Source organism: Mus pahari, chromosome 2, assembly GCF_900095145.1.
Source record: "Mus pahari chromosome 2, PAHARI_EIJ_v1.1, whole genome shotgun sequence".
NCBI classification, from domain to species: Eukaryota; Metazoa; Chordata; class Mammalia; order Rodentia; family Muridae; genus Mus; species Mus pahari.
The window spans coordinates 162,601,239-162,619,603 of record NC_034591.1 but is presented as its reverse complement, the minus strand read 5'-3'; the positions used below and the strand labels follow the sequence as shown (position 1 = coordinate 162,619,603).

At 44.8% G+C, this 18,365-nt stretch overlaps 1 protein-coding gene across 2 annotated transcripts in view; it reads left to right on the top strand.

Moving 5' to 3' along the window:
• The window catches only part of Tmtc1 (transmembrane O-mannosyltransferase targeting cadherins 1), a 214,994-nt gene extending 197,125 nt beyond the window's left edge, over positions 1 to 17,869 (top strand). The window contains exons 13-19 of one of the 2 annotated variants that reach the window (XM_021190284.2): positions 2,428 to 2,530; positions 4,386 to 4,521; positions 4,995 to 5,139; positions 6,004 to 6,141; positions 7,267 to 7,389; positions 8,832 to 8,909; positions 13,931 to 17,869. In XM_021190284.2, coding sequence (XP_021045943.1) covers positions 2,428 to 2,530; positions 4,386 to 4,521; positions 4,995 to 5,139; positions 6,004 to 6,141; positions 7,267 to 7,389; positions 8,832 to 8,909; positions 13,931 to 14,071 — 864 coding nt within the window. In that variant the 3' untranslated portion in view covers positions 14,072 to 17,869. The remainder of the gene's footprint in view (positions 1 to 2,427; positions 2,531 to 4,385; positions 4,522 to 4,994; positions 5,140 to 6,003; positions 6,142 to 7,266; positions 7,390 to 8,831; positions 8,910 to 13,930) is intronic. The other variant, XM_021190283.1, reaches the window with a different exon arrangement.
• The last annotated feature ends 496 nt before the right edge of the window (positions 17,870 to 18,365 follow it).

Here is an 18,365-nt window from a genome sequence, read left to right as displayed (position 1 = left end):
AGGGTGCCGTCTTGGCTCACAAGGCCGCAGCCACGGCCACACCCGCTTCCCACACCTGTGTGTGTGTGTGTGTGTGTGCGTGAGTGTGTGTGTGTGTGTATCTGTGTGTACATGGGCATGTGCATGTGCATGTGAGTGCCACAGTGTAGGTCCAGGACAGAGTAAATTCCAGGACAGGCAAGGCTACACAGAGAACGCCGTCTTGAAAAACAAACAAAAGCTTTCTTTCAGACTTATTGTTAAGATCTAAAGTACCTATTTTGAGATTTTCATTCATCTTCTCTGAAAGTGACAGCTGTTGATCTTGGCAGTTAGAGAAGGTATCTGAGAAATGTCCATTTTGCTGGCCTATGGATCTGATTCAGTAAGTAAATCTTGTCATACAGATACATTCCCCTTTCCTCAGTGGTGCTGAAATAACTGGACTTAGTCACCACTGGTGGTTCCATATGAGATGAAGAGCCCCAGGGGTCCCGCCGGGTCCAAATGTCAGCCAGGCTTGCTGAGCAGCATGAAGGAAGGATAGCCACCACACACACCTTCACTGACAGGCCGAGGGTCCGTGTTCAAATGTCTGACTTGTGATAAACGTTTAGCGTAGAGAAAATTGCAAAGGGCTTTGTACTGGATTGCCATCTTTTACCTGACATTAATGCAGTACTAGAAAATAAAACTGTTAACTATAGTTTCTGGATAGTTCTCAAAACTTTTGATTATTTACATATTTTTTGGTGTGAAAATAAAGTAAATTACTTTAATAATCTGAATGGGATAGCTTTGTTTGAAGGATGAGATATTCTGTTTTGATACCAGGAATTTGTTCTCAGTTATTGTTTACATCATTCTTATTTCTTTTTTATTATTATTAGATATTTTCTTTATTTACATTTCAAATGCTATCCCAAAAGTTCCCTATACCCTCCCCCTGCCCCTGCTCCCCTACCCACCCACTCCCACTTCTTGGCCCTGACCTTCCCCTGTGCTGGGTCATATAAAGTTTGCAAGACCAAGGGGCCTCTCTTCCCAATGATGGCCGATTAGGCCCTCTTCTGCTACATATGCATCTAGAGACATGAGCTCAGGGGGTACTGGTTAGTTCATATTGTTGTTCCACCTACAGGGTTGCAGCCCCCTTCAGCTCCTTGGGTACTTTCTCTAGCTCCTCCATCGGGGGTCCTGTGTTCCATCCAATAGCTGACTGTGAGCATCCACTTCTGTGTTTGCCAGGCACTGGCATAGCTCACAAGAGGCCGCTATATCAGGGTCCCTTCAGCAGAATATTTACGTAATTTTAACCTATGTGTTTTCAAAAGAACAGTTAATAAAATAGTTTTAGATGACTACAGCAAAACTATCTGTAAATCATTGGGTTTTGAATTAAAATTTATTAAACTGTAAATAATTAAAATATGTTAAGGTGCACAGACCAGGAGGGCAGTTTTCTAACTGGTCCTAAATGGTTCTAAATGATCCTTTGGAGGTGTGGTGGTTTATGCCATATGGTTTGGAGGTATGCCTCAAGGAGACAGATAAGTGCTTTGTAGAGGTCAACTCAGAAAACATGGTTTTATCTTATTTTTTATAAATTACATCCTTCTAATGTTAGACATACAGATTTTAAAATACTTTATATGCCTAAGTGTTTTGTCTTCATTTATGTCTGTCTGTGTGATGGTGTTGGATCCCCTGGAACTAGATTTACAAACACTTGTGAGCTGCCATGTGGATTCTGGCAATTGAACCAGGGTCCTCCAAAAAAGCAGCCAATGCTCTTAACCACTGAGCCATCTCTCCAGGCCCCAGAAAGCACAGATCTAATAAGGCAGGGAGCCCAGAGCTCAGTGAGCTGTGGAACTATTTCAAGAAGAGAAGGGGTCAGACAGAGTCCTCCCTTCATCTGACCAGGCTTCTCTCCTCAACTTTCTTAAAACCTGTCCCCAATCCCAGCACTCCTGTGGTCAAGGCAGGAGGCTTGTAGCGAGTTATGAGACCAGCCTGGGCTATGGAGTGGGGTTAGGTCAACTTGGGCTCTGTCTCACACACAACAAGCATACGCAGAAACTTCCCTAGCAAATCTTAGAGGGAGGTAGGAAGGAAGGTGAGTGTTCTCTGTCAACCGAGCACTCTGCCTCCAAGCCCAGGAGGTGAAGAGGACCCATTTAAAAAATCATTCTCAGAGCTTTTCCCCACACAGGTCTGGGTCCATCCAGACTCTTCATCTTAGTAAGTACCAGCATGTTTGCAGTGGTAGAAATGGAGCACACCTGTGCTTGTGCACCTGTGCTTGTGCACCTGTGCTTGTGCACGGTTAGTTGTTCAGGCAAAGCCCACGATGGCTGTCTTAGTGCCTGGCTCCCTGTTCACTCTGAATCTTCCCTGTATTGTTAATTTCATAAAACTTTGTTTTTCTTTGTTCTCTGCTAAAAGGAAAGATTTAAGGAAGCTGAGGACGTCTACCAGGCTGGAATAAAGAACTGTCCAGACAGCTCAGACTTACACAACAACTACGCAGTTTTCTTAGTTGACTCTGGTGAGTGAGATGCCACTCTGCTGAGGTTCCTTGTCTCTCTCGCACCAGTGGCAGTCACCAGCTGTGCAGGTGGCCCACACTTGTGACCACCCTACACTGTGATGGTGTCATTTGTCGAAACCTCCAAGCTCAGCCCAGAATCGTGTCTATAAGGAAACCCTCCTGTGCAGAAAGTGGCTTTGCCTTAGGTGTCCTGACTTCTTATACCACATCCACTGGGCTGTCCATCAGTGTTGTACCCCCAACCCCAGTGAGCACTCACCTCCAAACCTACCTTCCAACAGATGGCAGCTACTTTCTATAACTGACTTTGCTAATGCCTCTGGAAGTTTTCCTTGATGTTCTAGCAACTGACACATTGGTCTCCTGTGGTGGGTGGAACTGGACTCGATTCATTTTCCTCTGTGATTCGTGCAGACCCCTGTGTTCATGTGTAATGAATCCTCAGAAGTAATATGATGACTCTTGGCTTTGATACAAAAGTGCCATTCTGTTCTTTTGGCTCACAGACTATTTGTCCTACAGGAGAATTCAGTTATTATTTTTTTGATATTGAGTTCTTGAAAGGATTTTCATTTTCTAGGATCGGTGAAGCTTTTTGGTTTAATAGAATATAAATTTACATTTGGATCACTTAAGGAAAGCAAGCCCATTTCTGCATATAAAATTGCTGTGTGGTGCCCCCTGCTGGATCATTAGACACATGATAACACATTATTAAAGTAAGAAGACCAGAAGAACACATGCTCACTTGCCTGAACCAAAGCTTATCATTTCATTTCAATTCCACAGCAGTCTCAACAGGAGCCTCTGGAGAGAACCCTGATGAATCACTGAATACCCTATGACATGGTCCTAGCCTGTGTTCAAAGAGCATAACTGGGAGAATTAGTCTGGAGACCAGGAATTCAGTGTGTTAGTTACCCTTTGGGCCATTCTGAAATTCAGTCACTTAGTTCAGTTTCCTGGCCTTCTTGGATCAGGGAGACCTGAGTCTCACTCTGACTTTTGTTATCAAGTCTCTTAAGGACCTTACCTGTTAGTGTGTGCGTGTGCGTGCGTGTGTGTGTGTGTGTGTGTGTGTGTGTGTAAAGAGATCATTTTGTTTGGGTGGTTTTAAAAAATACCTCTTGAATCCCAAGAGGTATCTAAATAGGATCCTAAACATCTGTGGAAGCTTTGTGAGCATAGAGATTTTAATATACACATTGGGCAAATGCAAAGGGACATTGCTACTATGTTCAAAGTCACATTAAATGCAACCATTGAGGCCAATGAGATAGACACTAATGCACTCATGCACCCACCTGCACAAATAACATTGAATAAAGTATTTTAAATGTTTCAATAAAAGGTTTTCAAGACAACATTGCCACATATCTTAAAGCAGACTTTTAGAATCTACTGAGGCCTGTGTTCTTTCTACAGTGACCTGTTTAGTTTTATGTACATTGGGAAGCAATGGTGTCTTAGATAAATAACCATGACCAGTTGTGGTGGCTCATGCCTGTCATCATAGCATTTAGACTGAAGCTGTGAGTTTCTGTGAGTTCAAGGCCAGCCTGGGCTACATAGTGATTTCCAGGCCAGCCTTAGCTAAAGGTTAAGACACTATCTCAAAAAACCAACACTGCTGACTTGTTACTAATTCCTTTGTATGTATTGGTGAATAATGAAATGGTCCAAGTTTAGGTAGAGACAAGCATAAGAGGCTGATATTCAAGCTGATCACAAACTGCATATCAGATGTTATGATGCTATCATGCTGGAAAGGATGGCATATCTCAAAAGGGAGACTGGTAGCCATGGCTCTCATCCCTGTGGTCTGTTCTCTTCCCATCCCACCATACTGCAGGCTTTCCTGAGAAGGCCGTGGCTCACTACCAGCAGGCCATCCAGCTCAGCCCAAGCCATCATGTGGCTGTGGTGAATCTTGGCCGACTCTACAGGTCCCTGGGAGAGAACAGCAAGGCTGAAGAGTGGTACAGACGGTACAGTCCCTCCCCTCCACTTTCTTGGCCACATGTTGCCAACTCAGGTGACAGAACAGCATGGCAGTGCAGTTATGTGCTCATAGCACTTACCCCGACTATTGGGCCACAGTGCTCATGGCGGGGGTGGGGGGGCAGGGGGAGGTTATCTACCTTAATTAGCCCAATTCTCAGGTGTTATGGATGACAACACAAAATGAAGCAGTGACTTCAGTGTAGAAACAGATGTAAGGCTGCCACTTTGTCAGAACCTGAACAAGTCAATCACTGTTGCTAGTACAGACTCTTGAGATCCAGTTGCCAGCTTAGTAGGTTATAGGCATTCATTCACCCAGGGTTCATTTCAACATGACCTTGATCCAAATCAGACTAAGTTCAGCAAGGATCTAACTGGACAGTCCTCCCTCTGCTAAGCGCAGACCTTTGGGAATGTATCCACAGAAGGAAACATCTGTCTGTCTTTCTCTCTGTAGTGCCCTGAAGGTGGCCCGCACAGCTGAGGTACTGTCACCTCTGGGAGCACTCTATTACAACACTGGCCGACACAAAGAGGCACTGGAAGTGTACAGGGAAGCTGTCTCACTCCAGCCTTCCCAGAGGGATCTCCGCCTGGCTCTGGTAAGTAGAGAGGAGAGGAAGTGATACTAGGTATAAGTGCAGCTTGCAAACAGAGCTGAGACTGCTGAGCCTCTGAGCTGGAAGGGGAGCACTGCTAGGGCGGCTGTGCGATGCTCGCTCGTATTGTTGGGAAGCCTTGTTTCCAGATAACTTCAAACCGACCAAAGGACGTTTCAAGGGAGCTCTGGGCAATGGCAGAGTACTTGCCTAGAATGCACAGAGCATGGGTTCTAGTCACCAGCACCACACTAAACCAAACCAATCAAAAATAAAATTGTCTGGAATACCTGACCCAGGTCCACTAGTTCTGGCCCCTTTGATGCTTCTGTCACTCCCACTGATGTGTGAGTGTGAGCAGACAGGTGTGTTTATGCAGATGGTCCTTAGTTCACGGCATGTCTTTGCTGGCACTACAGTTTGTTCTAGATGCCACTCCCTTTCTCTCTAACATACTTCCTACGTGATTCCTGCGTGGATCTTCTCTCATGTAACTGCAGTGTGGTATCAAACTCAGGGCAGTTAATACCAACAATATATTTCAGTATTTTGAATTCCATGCTTCCTTCTTCCTCCATCAGCCTTGTCATCTTCTCACAAACACCCTGTTCTGTCAGGATGGTAGGGAACTACTTCTTTTTTTTTAAGACTCTAGACCGTTTGCTGGGTCCCCGTGGCACTCCCACCAGTGGCAACCAAATGTGTGCATGTATCAGCATCCAAATGCTGAACCTCTGCTGTGGCCATTCAGCTTTCTCTAACATGCTTTATGTCGGGATGTGTTGTACATACCTCTCTACAGAGGTTGCTCCATCTGCTATGGCGTGGCCAGGTATCTTCTAAGCTCAGTGCCCTCTTGTTTTGCAGGCACAGGTTTTAGCAGTGATGGGTCAGACCAAAGAAGCTGAAAAGATAACGGTCCACATAGTCTCTGAGGAGCCCAGGTGCCTGGAGTGCTACCGCCTCCTGTCAGCAATCCACAGCAAGCAGGAGCACCACGAGAAGGTAACCAAGCGCTCAGCCACCCAAAGCAAGCGGGCATGCCAAGACAAAAGAGAAGGGCTCTCTTACACAGAAAACAGTGTGCACCACACATTCCCCCAGCACCATGTTCACAAGGCATGAAGTCTTGAGAACATTAGGCTCCACATCCTACCTGATGGGAGCTTTTCTCAGACACCCTCCTACCTCACAACACATCTTGAAACAGCACACCCTTGGCTCCTCTTTGGTTTGCAGATACTTTATCTCATAATTATAGTTTGGGTCCATCTGCCCAGTCCCTGTATGCCTGCTGGCTCTCCAATTTCTAATGTTTGATGCAGTCTTCATATCAGCCTTGGAAGGCAGAACTGTCAGAACGGTGACTCTTTATCTACCTATTAAAAAATATCACACAATTATAAAGTTCATGAACCTACTCAAGAAAATGCTTGTTAAATGTCTGCAAAGTGTGGTAGACCCTGTAATAGATTCCAGGTATAAGGTAGGATGGGAAAAATGCATCCCTGGTCCTTAGTGAGCTTATTTAGAGAGAGAGGCAAAGGTTGGTCAAGAAAGCACAAGACAGTGCAATTGGTATGATCAAAGAGAGAGTCACCAAGCCTCCCATTGAGAATCAGAGGGCCTGGCTAGTTAAGGTCAGGTTTCCTTATGGCATGGTGTGAGGGGAGATCATACGGGTATGCCTGAGTCAAGAGGGGTGGGGAGAGGAGGAACAGACCACACAGTTCAAGATGTACACATGATTAGAACACCCCCGCCTTCCAACACACAGACCTGGGGAAGGTCATGATCCTAGGATAAACTTCGAAGTCTTAACAGAAAGGCAGGACTGTGCTTCTAAGTAATGTTTGTGTGCAAAGGCAGGGCAGGCACAGGGGCCAGGAGGTGCAGGACATGTGATCAGGGCAAACGCCACTTCAGCAGTGCAGCCATCAATGTTTGCTTCTCGGTCATCTGTGAATGGGGAACCTGAAGTATAAGAAAATGATTTTCTGGAGCTTTTAATTGGTTTTGTTTGTCAGGTGTCACACTGGCTGAGAGACAGAACCAAGGTATAGATGCCACTCTTTACGCTTGGGTTCCTTCACCTGGCCCTCTTCATTCCTTCCTTTCCCACTGCTGCAGGCACTCGAGGCCATAGAGAAGGCTCTTCAACTGAAGCCCAAGGACCCAAAAGTCATATCTGAACTTTTCTTTACAAAAGGAAACCAGCTAAGAGAACAGAACCTTCTGGACAAAGCTTTTGAGGTAAAACACACAAAACTGTCATTCAGGTTTAAGTGGATACTGCAGTCGATAAGGAAGTTTACACAGTCTGATTGTCACAGAAGGAGCTTCTGATGAGTCATCACTCTTGCATCTCATTTAAGCCCCTGATGTTTGATGACTCTTTTACACAGTACTTTTGCATTTTCTTTTGAGTTGTCCTGGATAGAAAGCATTCAAAGCATTCCATATCCTAGGATTCTAAAGAGCAGGTCTACTCTGTTTTCTCTGCAAGAACCTATGATTACAGCTAGACTGGAGCCCAAGTAGCTTTGTATGTGTATGTGACACACCCCAGCACCTCTGGATTTCCTCTTCTATCTCAAGAAGCTCCTTCAGACCACCCATTCTTGCAGTGACTTTTCTTCTGAAGCTTAATAAATACCACATCAGGTACTTATCAGGGATGGCAAGATGGTTCGGTGGGTAAAGGCACTTGCCTCCAAGCCTGACCACCTAGGACCCACAGTGGTGGAAGAAGAGTGCTTAGAGTGGCATGCATGTACCCCCACCACACAGAGAGACAGAGACAGAGACAGAGAGACAGACAGAGACACAGAGAGAGAAACAGAGACAGAGACAGAGACAGAGAGACTATTTTTTAAAAACATCACTATGTCTGCAGGATGTAGTAATATATCTGGAGGCAGAGGCAATAGGGTCACAAGTTCAAGACTAATCAAAAAACAAACAAACAAAAACAAAGCAAATTTAAACATTTCAGCATTAAGGTGCAGATTTGCCCCAGAGCAGCAAAAATTATAGCAGTGTGCCACCACATTTCAGCTCTGAACAGCTTTGAAAAGACAGAAGAAAAAACCAGGTATCCACATCCCCACAAAGTAGTGTGAGCATGCTGCCTTAGGAGCAGCAGCAAGCAGGGAGGCTGCAGGGTGCTGGGCTGCCCCCCGCTGTGGAGCTGCTCAGGAGAGCTCTGGGATCAAGCCTGGATGTGGAGCTGCTCAGGAGGGCACTGGGGATCAGGCCTGGGTGTGGAGCTGCTCAGGAGAGCGCTGGGGATCAAGCCTGGGGCCTCACACAGTGCTGAGCTTGTGCTCTGTCCTAAACTGCACACCTTGGATTCTGTAATCCCATCAAAAAGTTCCTTATCACCTCATTTATAGTGAGGAAGCCCCCACACACAGTTTTCTTGGAGAACCAGTGAAACAAGCTGTTTCAGAAATCCCAAGTCCACAAGTCAGGCCAGACAGACATGTGTTGTCACAGTAGTCCCTGAGTCCCCTCGTGCAGGAACCCCACTTCAAAACCATGAGCTCTGAAAAAATAACAGACTGGATTTGCCACCTGCCAGTGGCTGTCAGCTCTCAGGCTCTCCGTGCGCAGGGGGTCTGCACAGTTCTGCAGCACTGCAGGTGCTTCTCTAACGTGAAAGCCCTAACGTGACGCTTTCCTTCCTTGCTCAGAGCTATGAAGCTGCTGTGACCCTGGATCCTGACCAGGCACAGGCATGGATGAACATGGGTGGCATCCGGCACATCCAGGTAGGTGTGGCACTCACTGTTTTCATCCACCCTGGTTAAGAAGCCACTGTTCATTTTCTCTTTGAAAGGATTAGAACACTTCAAATAGGCATTTTGAAAGTAAAATTCACAAGAGCTGTATTAAACAGCGGACATCATGGACCCCTTCTAAATGTTTCTAAATAAAACTCCACGCACTGCTGCTCATGAGGAGAATCACATGTGCTGGGGAAAAGAGCCATCAGACAGCGGTTAAAGTCTGTGTGTACTAACCCTGTGAAGCCTGCTGACTCCCCAGAAATACCAGACTGTTAATTTAAATACTGCTCTACTATTCCATGTTTTTATTTTCATTTTTATTATGTGTATGTGAATATGGGTTTGTATATTTGCGTGCAGTGCCATCAGAGGTCAGAAGAGGGAGTTCATGGGTCCCCTAGAGCTGCAATTACAGGCACTTGTGAGATGCCCAACATGGGTGCTAAGAGCTGAATGTGGGTCTTCTGTAAGAGCAGTATGCACTCTTCACCACCAAGCCATTTCTACAACCCCTTTATCTTGCATGTGAAAACATTTTTTATTCCCTAACCTTTTAGTAGAAAGCACATTTGTCTGCTGTGGTCCACACACCCTGAAGCTAACTTTGGGTGAGTCTTTCGGCCAAGAATGATTGAAAGTTACCCTGAGTGGGATTGTTGTTTATAGCCAATAAAGTCAAAGATGTGTCATGATTTAGTCACATCTGTACTCACTCATCTTACCAGCATCTCCACCGAGCATCCATCCTGGGGGCCAGGTGTACATCAAGACACTGGGCATGTAACAGTGATCAGACAAGCCAGAAACTGCTGTCCACTAGAGTTTGTGTTCTAGTTTGGGGTGACAGGCAATAAATACGCATGTGCACACATCCATATATACATGCCTAGAATATATCAGATGGTAAGAAGCATCTATAGCATTTGAAATGTAAATAAAGAAAATAATAATAAAAAAAAAAGAAAAAAAAAAGAAGCATCTGACGAAAATAGGGAGAGATGAGAGGATGTTAGCAGGGCTCTCAGAAGAAGGGTCCTGTAGAATGCAGAGAGATTGAGTCATGTGGACAGATAAAGGGCACAGGCAAAGGCCTGAGGCTGAAGCGCTTGGTGTGCTTGGGAAATAGTAAGCAGGGGCATGGCTGGTCAGAGAAGAGGAGGGAGATGTGGGGGTGGGAGTGGGGCCAAGAGAGCGAGGCCTACAAGAGCTTCCCAGGAACTTGGGCTTCATGCCAGGTAAGCTGGGTCCTTGAAGGCCTTTGCACAGAGATGCCAAGGTCTGATTTGTTGAACTAACTTGTTTGCAGGCTTCTCTCAGACTCTGCAGGGGTGCAGACAGCATGGTGATGCCCCTTTGTTCCCCCTTTCTCCCCATTCCCTTCCCCACTCTCTCCACATGGTCACAGCCAGCTTCTACTTCTCTCTGCCTTTCTCTGCCTCTACTACCCTCTTAACTCCCCTTCCTATGCCCTAAATAAACTCGTTCTATTCTATACCATACCATCATGTGGCTGGTTCCTGGGGGAAGGGATGCCTTGACATGACTGAGGCACCTCCTTCCCCTCTACCTCATCACACCCCCATAGAACATACTCTTACACTTCTTTATCTTTTTATAAACACATCATTTGATGCTGGGGAGGATGTTGAGGAGGCCTGCCAGTGTTTTCCTTCCACAGGCACTGAGCACTATAAGGCAGCAAAGAGACAGGGACTCCTGGCAGTGTGGATCAGACAACAGACCTCAGTGTGGGGACCGCAAGCACACTGCTGCTCAGTCAGTCACAGACCTATGCTCTGCTCTGCAGTACTGTGAGATGTTCAACAACACCCAACTGTGAAACTTTCTTTAGTGCAATTGTTTAAATATTTAAGTTACATATTTAGTAGTTGTTTTTAAAAACGATGTACAATTTTCTCAGATGGAATATACCAAAAATCAAAGTTCAGTTGTTAATTTATCTAATGAGTGTATTTTCTAATGTAATTGGCATTCATTTGAACTAATCGGCCTTTGTCACTGCAGACATCATGGATTAACCTGGGCAATAGGAAACTCCCACACTCATAGCTTAACAATTCTGTGGGTGAATTTGAACCATGTGTAGTGGGCACATAGCTTGGCAGTGTCACTCTGAGGCCACCATAGTCCAGGATATTATCACTAGGCATGCAGGAACAAGCCTGGTCTTGCTGTGTCTTTTGCAAGGAGTATTCATCAGTGCTGCTCACCTTGGCCCTGGCCTCTGCCCTGTGACTGGGGAGAGTGAACCTCCAGGAGTTATGGAGGTGAAGAAATAAGGCCTTACATGGAGGTGGTACAGATGGGGGAAGACCATGAGAGTTGCACCTGTCCTAGGAAGGAAGGACACTCATCACTCAGTGTGTCTAAGTGACCAGAAGTGCCTCAGATGTGGACAGTCAAGGCTAAATGGAACATTCTCTCCAGCTTTCACGCTGACGCTGCTGGTAATTGTATAGCGTATTTTTAGTGTGTCTATAGTTTGACAGGTAGGCCACTCCATGAGGTCAGTTACAGAATCTTCCATTTATGGTATCTTGTCTGCTCAGAAAGTGCCAGACTTAGAACATTTTGTACTTTATGGGTTAGGGACATTCACTCTTTAGTATGTTCCATGAACTTTTATGTAAAATGAAGTAGATGGGCTCAAACTACAACCTCTAAGAGGATTCCATCATACAAGCCATATTTCAAAATACTGTTTCAGCATGGCCTCATGATGACCATCTGTGCTTTGTAGAATGTTACTGTACAGCAGAAGGCTCTGTGATACTGAGCTTGCTCAGTATTGTCCAAGGGGCAACAGCTGATAACAGCAACTGGGCCCAGGAAATGGTTCTAGTATGCCAGATGGGTCTTAGTCTTGGTTAATTAAAAGTCAGTTCTAGAAATCAGATCATTCTGACTCCTACACACCATAGAATTGGAGTCATTGGCTTAAAGGATATAATTGAAAAAGTAAACAAACAGGGTTTACAGTTTAATCAAGAAAAGAGCAATTTGAGGGAAAGAAGGCAAACTAGATTTTGTCTGAAAGGGCAGAGAAACCCAGAAATCTGAGACAATACCAAGGCTAAGGGTGAGACCCAAATTCAGGGCAGAACTTGTGGCCTACTACATGGGGTACTTTGAGAGCTCTTGGATTCAGAAGCATTCAAGGTGCCCACATATACACTGAGCTTAACAGAAATCAAAAACTTGGAAGAGGATGCTGGAGTTAGCAAACCAACAATGCTGCAGAACTGGGCTCCTGTTCCAAGGCAGTTTGGCCTTTCAGCATCAATTGTCAGATGTGTCTGTCTGCACAAGCCATTGCTGGTACTCAGGGTACAAAGTTTTTCTCGTCATTTCCACTTTTCACTTTCAGCAGCTGCACACATAGACACCATGACAACCAGAAAGTGAGTCACAGAAACTGAACAGTCTACCCAATGATGGGATGATGCAGCATCCTGTGGGGGTCTCACTGTGGTATTGGGCAGCACCTAAGCTCTTTTCACACTATGACATGTGGGAAGATACATCTTGGTAAACATTAGCTGCTAGCATAGAGAGATGTTGTTTTATATTGCAATGGAAATCTAGAACATCTCTAATGTCGAACCACATCACCACAGCTAAGGATGATATAAAATCAATTCATAGTTTTAGGATGGGAAGAAATTGGGCAGCTTCCTAGGGAAGGTGTAAACATATATGCTCCGGATAGAGCAAACCACAGAAAGGGTCCTATCTAAGATGAAGCAATGAATTTCTACTGGCGTTTCTTATAGGAGTGTGGGTGACTCAAGAGCACCTGCATCTCTGAAAGCCCCTCTCAGTTGTGTCTCTAGAGCCTCCTACCTGACTTTCAGGAATCGCCTTCCACAACTTTCTGCAACTGTCTGCTGCTTATGTAACCTCATAAAGGGGCTTCACGAGTCTTACAAGTCTCATGAGCTTCTCATGAGCTTCCCGGGCCTGTGAGCAGAAGAAATAGACAACAGAAGCTGTAGTCTTGGACTCTGCAGGATACAGATCTGCAAGGCTGCACCAGATAAGGAAGATGATACAGTAGGCAGTAAAAGGGGGAATAGGAAAAAGCTACTAGCTCTGCCCAATTGTCAGTGGCCATTTAGACCCAGGCACACTGGCCTTACCAGTATTAAGCAGGTTAGTGTTGACAGAGTGTGCTCAGCAGGTCAGAGGTCACGTTCTTTCTGCCCTTTTGCAGTGGCTAGCTAGTGCTTTTCACCAGTACTACAACTAAGAGATAAACCTAAGTCCATCTTTAATTTTTTTTAAAGATGTATTTATTTTGTGTATATGAATGTGTTGCCTGCATGTATGTGCACCATGTGCATGCAGTGCTCACAAAGGTCAGAAGAGAGTGTTGGATCCCTTGAACTGGAGTCACAGGTGGTTGTGAGCCATCATGTAGGTGCTGTGGGTGGCACCACCCCCCAGGGTCCTCTACAAAAACAAGTGTTCCTAACCACCGAGCCATCTGTCCAGCTCCAAGTCCATCTCTTTAATGAGTCTTTTCTTTGTGTAAAGCTTTCATTAAAGCAAAGGCTGCTTTTGTGTTTCAAGGTGAAGGTTAGAACAAACTAAAAGATAAAATAGGGTATCTGTTTAATTATTGTTCTCCCTCCCTCCCCACACCCTACCCCGAGCCTATTTGCTTAGAGAGAATAGCAGATCAGCGCTAACCTGCTGGAAACACTATAAATGACAGTCTCCTTCTCCATACTGAGAGAGCTGAAATCTGTGTTTCTGCCATTGAACCTTGTGCTGTAACTATCTGCCTCCACATTCCCCGGCTGGCTGGTTCTTAAAACAAATGGGTTCCCCCAAAGCACCAAGAGATAGGATGAACATATCTATGGATAAGGATTCCTTAGGGGAGCCTTGATTACTGGCAGTCAGAGGAAAGGGAGGTCCCTTCCCCATCTTCAGAGGATTGTGCTGAGCAGAGTCTTACTCTCTCTCTTTCCCTGTAGGGAAGCTATGTGTCTGCAAGGGCCTATTATGAGAGAGCCCTGAAGCTGGTTCCAGACAGCAAGCTGCTGAAGGAAAATCTGGCCAAGCTGGATCGCCTGGAGAGGAGATTACAAGAAGTCAGAGAACGGGATCAAACATAGATCAAGAAAGGACTCAATCACGTGGGACTCAGCAGGCTGGAAGAGGACAGAGTTGGGGAGGCCTTGCTTACACACAGCAGGATCTGCCAGCCAGGCAGTCCTCTCCTGGTGGCACAGTGGGAGTCAGTCATTGATGACTGTGCTGAAAGAGTTGTTTCCATGAAGAGACAAACAGCAGAGGAGAATACACTGTCTGCAGGGAAGGGAGATAGCAAGTGCACGCTTTGCCCGCTCCTGTGTGACTCCCAGTCCCAGGATATTAGGCAGTGCTTTGGCAGCAAATAGTGACCTCCATTCTTACGATAGCCCAGAAATACAGAAGATTCAAAGACCTGTAAACACAGCAGCTGTTCCTAAGAAAGGATGTTTTCTCTGAAGTCAGCCCTTGAAAATCCACTTGTGCAAGTTCAGTTAATTCTCAAGAATCTAGAGTTGATGGTGAAGAGCATTGGTAGAGCCCTGTGGATGGCAGGGGAGCAGAGCACTTGATAGCTGGGCTTGGGCTAATATCCCTCAGAGTATCACTAAGCACCTTTGGAGAAGTACATTAAATTCTACTCTGGTATATGTTTTTTCTAGTGCCTAAAACACCTAGATGGAATCTTCTAGAATTGTATGTGGCTATGTTTATCTCTACAGGAAAGTCAAAGCTCAGCACCCTTGATTCTTTATGGAAGTGTTTTAAATGTTTGAACTGTATTCCAGGTTTCACCAGTGTCTTGTCTCCACTCTGAACCTTCTGAGTGCATTACCACTGAGGTTGGGACCCTGAAATGTTGATCAGGTGTGGAGCTGTGGGCTGCATTCTGCACAGAAGTGTTAAAGGGTCAGTCCAGAGAAGGGCTCTACTTTATTCTCTTAAGATCAAGACTTGTGAGATTTATTGTTTTTGAAAGATATACTTGAGCACTGAAGAAACTTTACATTGTGTTACAGAATTCCTCATAGACTCTTTTAAGATGAGGGAAAAGAGCTCTGTCATTGACTTTTGAAGTTTACTGAGGATTCTGTACTTAAAACACAAGTGAGTTTGGATACTTCATAGAGAATACTCTAAAACTCTAGGATGAAGTCAAAATTCATAATTTTTTAAAAATATATTTATATTTAAATAAGACAAAGTTGAAATCACAATTTGACATTATTTTTAGTGTTATTTATTGGATAACTTATAAAATATTTAATATATATCCATAATTCTTGTTTTTTTCCTCTGTACATAGTCATTTTGATAGCAGCTCTCAAAACCGAGCATATGAAAATTGCAAGATAGGAAAGCTTTCACAGTCTCCCTAAATCATATTGGTTATTTGCCAATAAAACTAATGGAGTTAGGGTCAGCTCAGTGTTTGGGGAGGGAAGGAGTTGGAAGGGCTCATCACTGAAAACAAAACACCACAGGCCATGCAGGTCCTGATGCTGAGCCAGCCACCACACAGACATGACAGGTGGAAAGCAAAAACATGTCACCAGTGCAGCCAGGCCCGAGGGAAACCCTCTGCTGCTTACAGTAAGCCCAGCATCCGGATGCAGTGCCTCCGTGTGTCGTTTCTGTAGCAGGTAAGCTGAAGTAAATGGCTGAAAATGTATTTGGAAAGGAATGGTGAGGGAGTTGATCCAACACACACCTGTTTTGGGGGGGGGCAGTATTTGTCACCTGGTTTCTCTCAACATTACCTAAATTAAAATATCATAAATTGATCTAGAAACTTATTTTTTACATCTAAGATATAAATCTTTACTCCCAAAGTCAAAAAGTGTACTGTAGTGTTTATTATAAAATAATTCCTAGCCCCTAAGTTGGATGGCAGGGACCCTTGGTAAAAGTTACCTCTTAGTTATAATAGTATTTAACAAAATGGATGCATTTAAAAGTAATGGGATAGATTGAACTACAACATTTGACAGGCCTTACAGAAAGTGCTTCAGAAGGTCTCAGTATACACTTGCTAGAATAAAAAGGCAACTATAACGTAAACCTTTCAGAGGAGAAAAAGCCACATGACATCTAGGAGACTGCTGTCTCTGGGCCTCTCTTCTTTCTCATTTGTCTCCCCACTTTGGCATCTCCTGAAGCAGTAAAAATAAGCACTGCTTACAAAGAAAAGCAAAGCCAGCTTGCTTTGTTGGCCTAGATATTTTGGGTCCTTTATTGAAATGAGCCAGTGAGATAACTTCCATGGTTGAAACGTTTCCTGTGAGAAGATCAATTGCAAACTGCTTGAGTGTATTTTGTAAGATGCTGTTTGGTCCTTGTGGCGTGGACTGGTAAGTGGGAGTCACCTTTATTACAGTAGAAACAGACCCTGGCGTCTCATGAAAACGCATCTGCTTTGCCTTCAGCAAGCTTATGCCCCATGGTGACTGGAGAGCCTGTTCTGAAGCTTAGGGGCAGAGCTGGCTTTGTCCTAGCAGTGTCTTGTCATGGGTACTGAGACTAAGACCCAGGACCTGTGCACACCAGGAAACACTCTCCCTCTGAGCTCTGTCCTCAGCCAAATTTACTCTTCATGTTTTTTGGGTTTTTTTTTTTGTGTGTGTGTGTGTCCAGCCCCATGTCTCAGAATTCTGAACTATGCCTTAGGTAGGAAGGAAACAAAGAACAAATCAGGGTTTGCTTTACCTGTTCTGAACCCCCACCTAGCATCCCTGAAGTTCTTCCTTCCTTACACACAGAGCCCTTAACACACATCCTTGTAGCCCCTCCCACCACCGCCATTCCTTGTCAGGCCTGTCCTTCATCGTACCTAGACCCAGGCAAAGTCATGAAATCCACACACATGGCAGTCCATTCATGTGCCCATTGACTTGGAGGTTATTTGGTTAGGATTTTTCAAAATGATTCAAATGATATGATGCCATTTATAAAACCTGATTTGGTGGTGGAACGCGGGTGAATGGACCAAAAATATGGAGACCATGGGGATAGTGCTCTTTGAGGCCTGGGGGCCCTTGTCTGTCTGTGTGGTTCCGGGGTTGGAACTTCATGCATGCCAGGGGAGCCTTGTATCACTGGCTACCAGTGACATCTCAGCCCTAGAGTTGTTTCTTTTGAAGTTTTGTCTACATTAGTATGCAGGTTCTCTTTTGAAGTCTACAGCAGAATTTCACAGGCTTTTTGCAGCTTTCAGCCAAGACTACATAAAAATTCTAAACCACACTGTAGAAGCCAACCTGAGGTGACTAAACTGAGGGAGAAAAGAAAGTAAATGTCCCATTTCTTGTGACTGTTAGCAGACAGTTTATATCCTGATTACAGAGCAGCATGGGTCAGTAGGGAGGTCCTCCCTCCAGCACAGGACCTCCCAGCACTGGCTGCCTTTAGAGAACAACTAGGACCCTTCCTCTGGTGCTAGCAAAGTCCTGCAGGGCTGAGCACTTTAACTAAGGAGGTTTGTGACTTTTACCAAGGGGATGTCAGTAAAATGACAATTCTATTTCTAGATTAGATTAAAAATATGCCAAAGAATTCTAAAGAATGAGTCATTGCCCCATGGATTGTTCAACGCCATTACTCCTAGACAGACTGGGAGGTGGCTGAGTGGGGTGGCTTTATGCTTGTGGCCACTGGACTATAATTTGCCCTTCTATTTAGATAATGCTTGGGTGTCAGATGGAGAGGCACCACCTTGCTATGTGCATGTACCAGGCAAGGTACCAAAGATAACACATGAAAAACAAAACCATGATTTCTTTGGGCTCTTAGAAGGTGTCCCTGGCTCAGTGTCTGCCTGCCCCCCCCCCCCACCTGGCACAGACACTGGGGCTTTGTCCTTTTGTTCTTGATTATATTTATTCAAACCTGTTTTGTTTTATTTGTTTTTTGTTTTTTGTTTTTTTTTTTTTTTTTTGAGCCAGGTGGTGGTGGTGCACACCTTTAATCCCAGCACTTGGGAGGCAGAGACAGGTAGATTTCTGACTTACAGGCCAGCCTGGTCTACAGAGTGAGTTCCAGGACAGCCGTGGCTACACAGAAAAAACAAAGCAACAGCAACAACAATAACAAAAAACTACACACTCATACAAACACTTTTTAAAAACAAGAATCATAAGCAAAATTGCCTTTCTTTTCTGTGTGTGGTGGGTCCACCCAGGAGGATAAGCCTTCAGGAGACTCCTGACAGTTGTGGTACATGGCATGAACCTGTACTAAGGAGTTGGCTTGTTCTTGCTTTCTTATTTTCATATCAGTTTCCATTGTAGGTTGTCATTTCCCAAGTACTGCAAAGCCCAAGTATCTAAATGGCATCCTTTTACAGGTAAAACTATAGATCTGTCAAACCTTCCTTCCAGA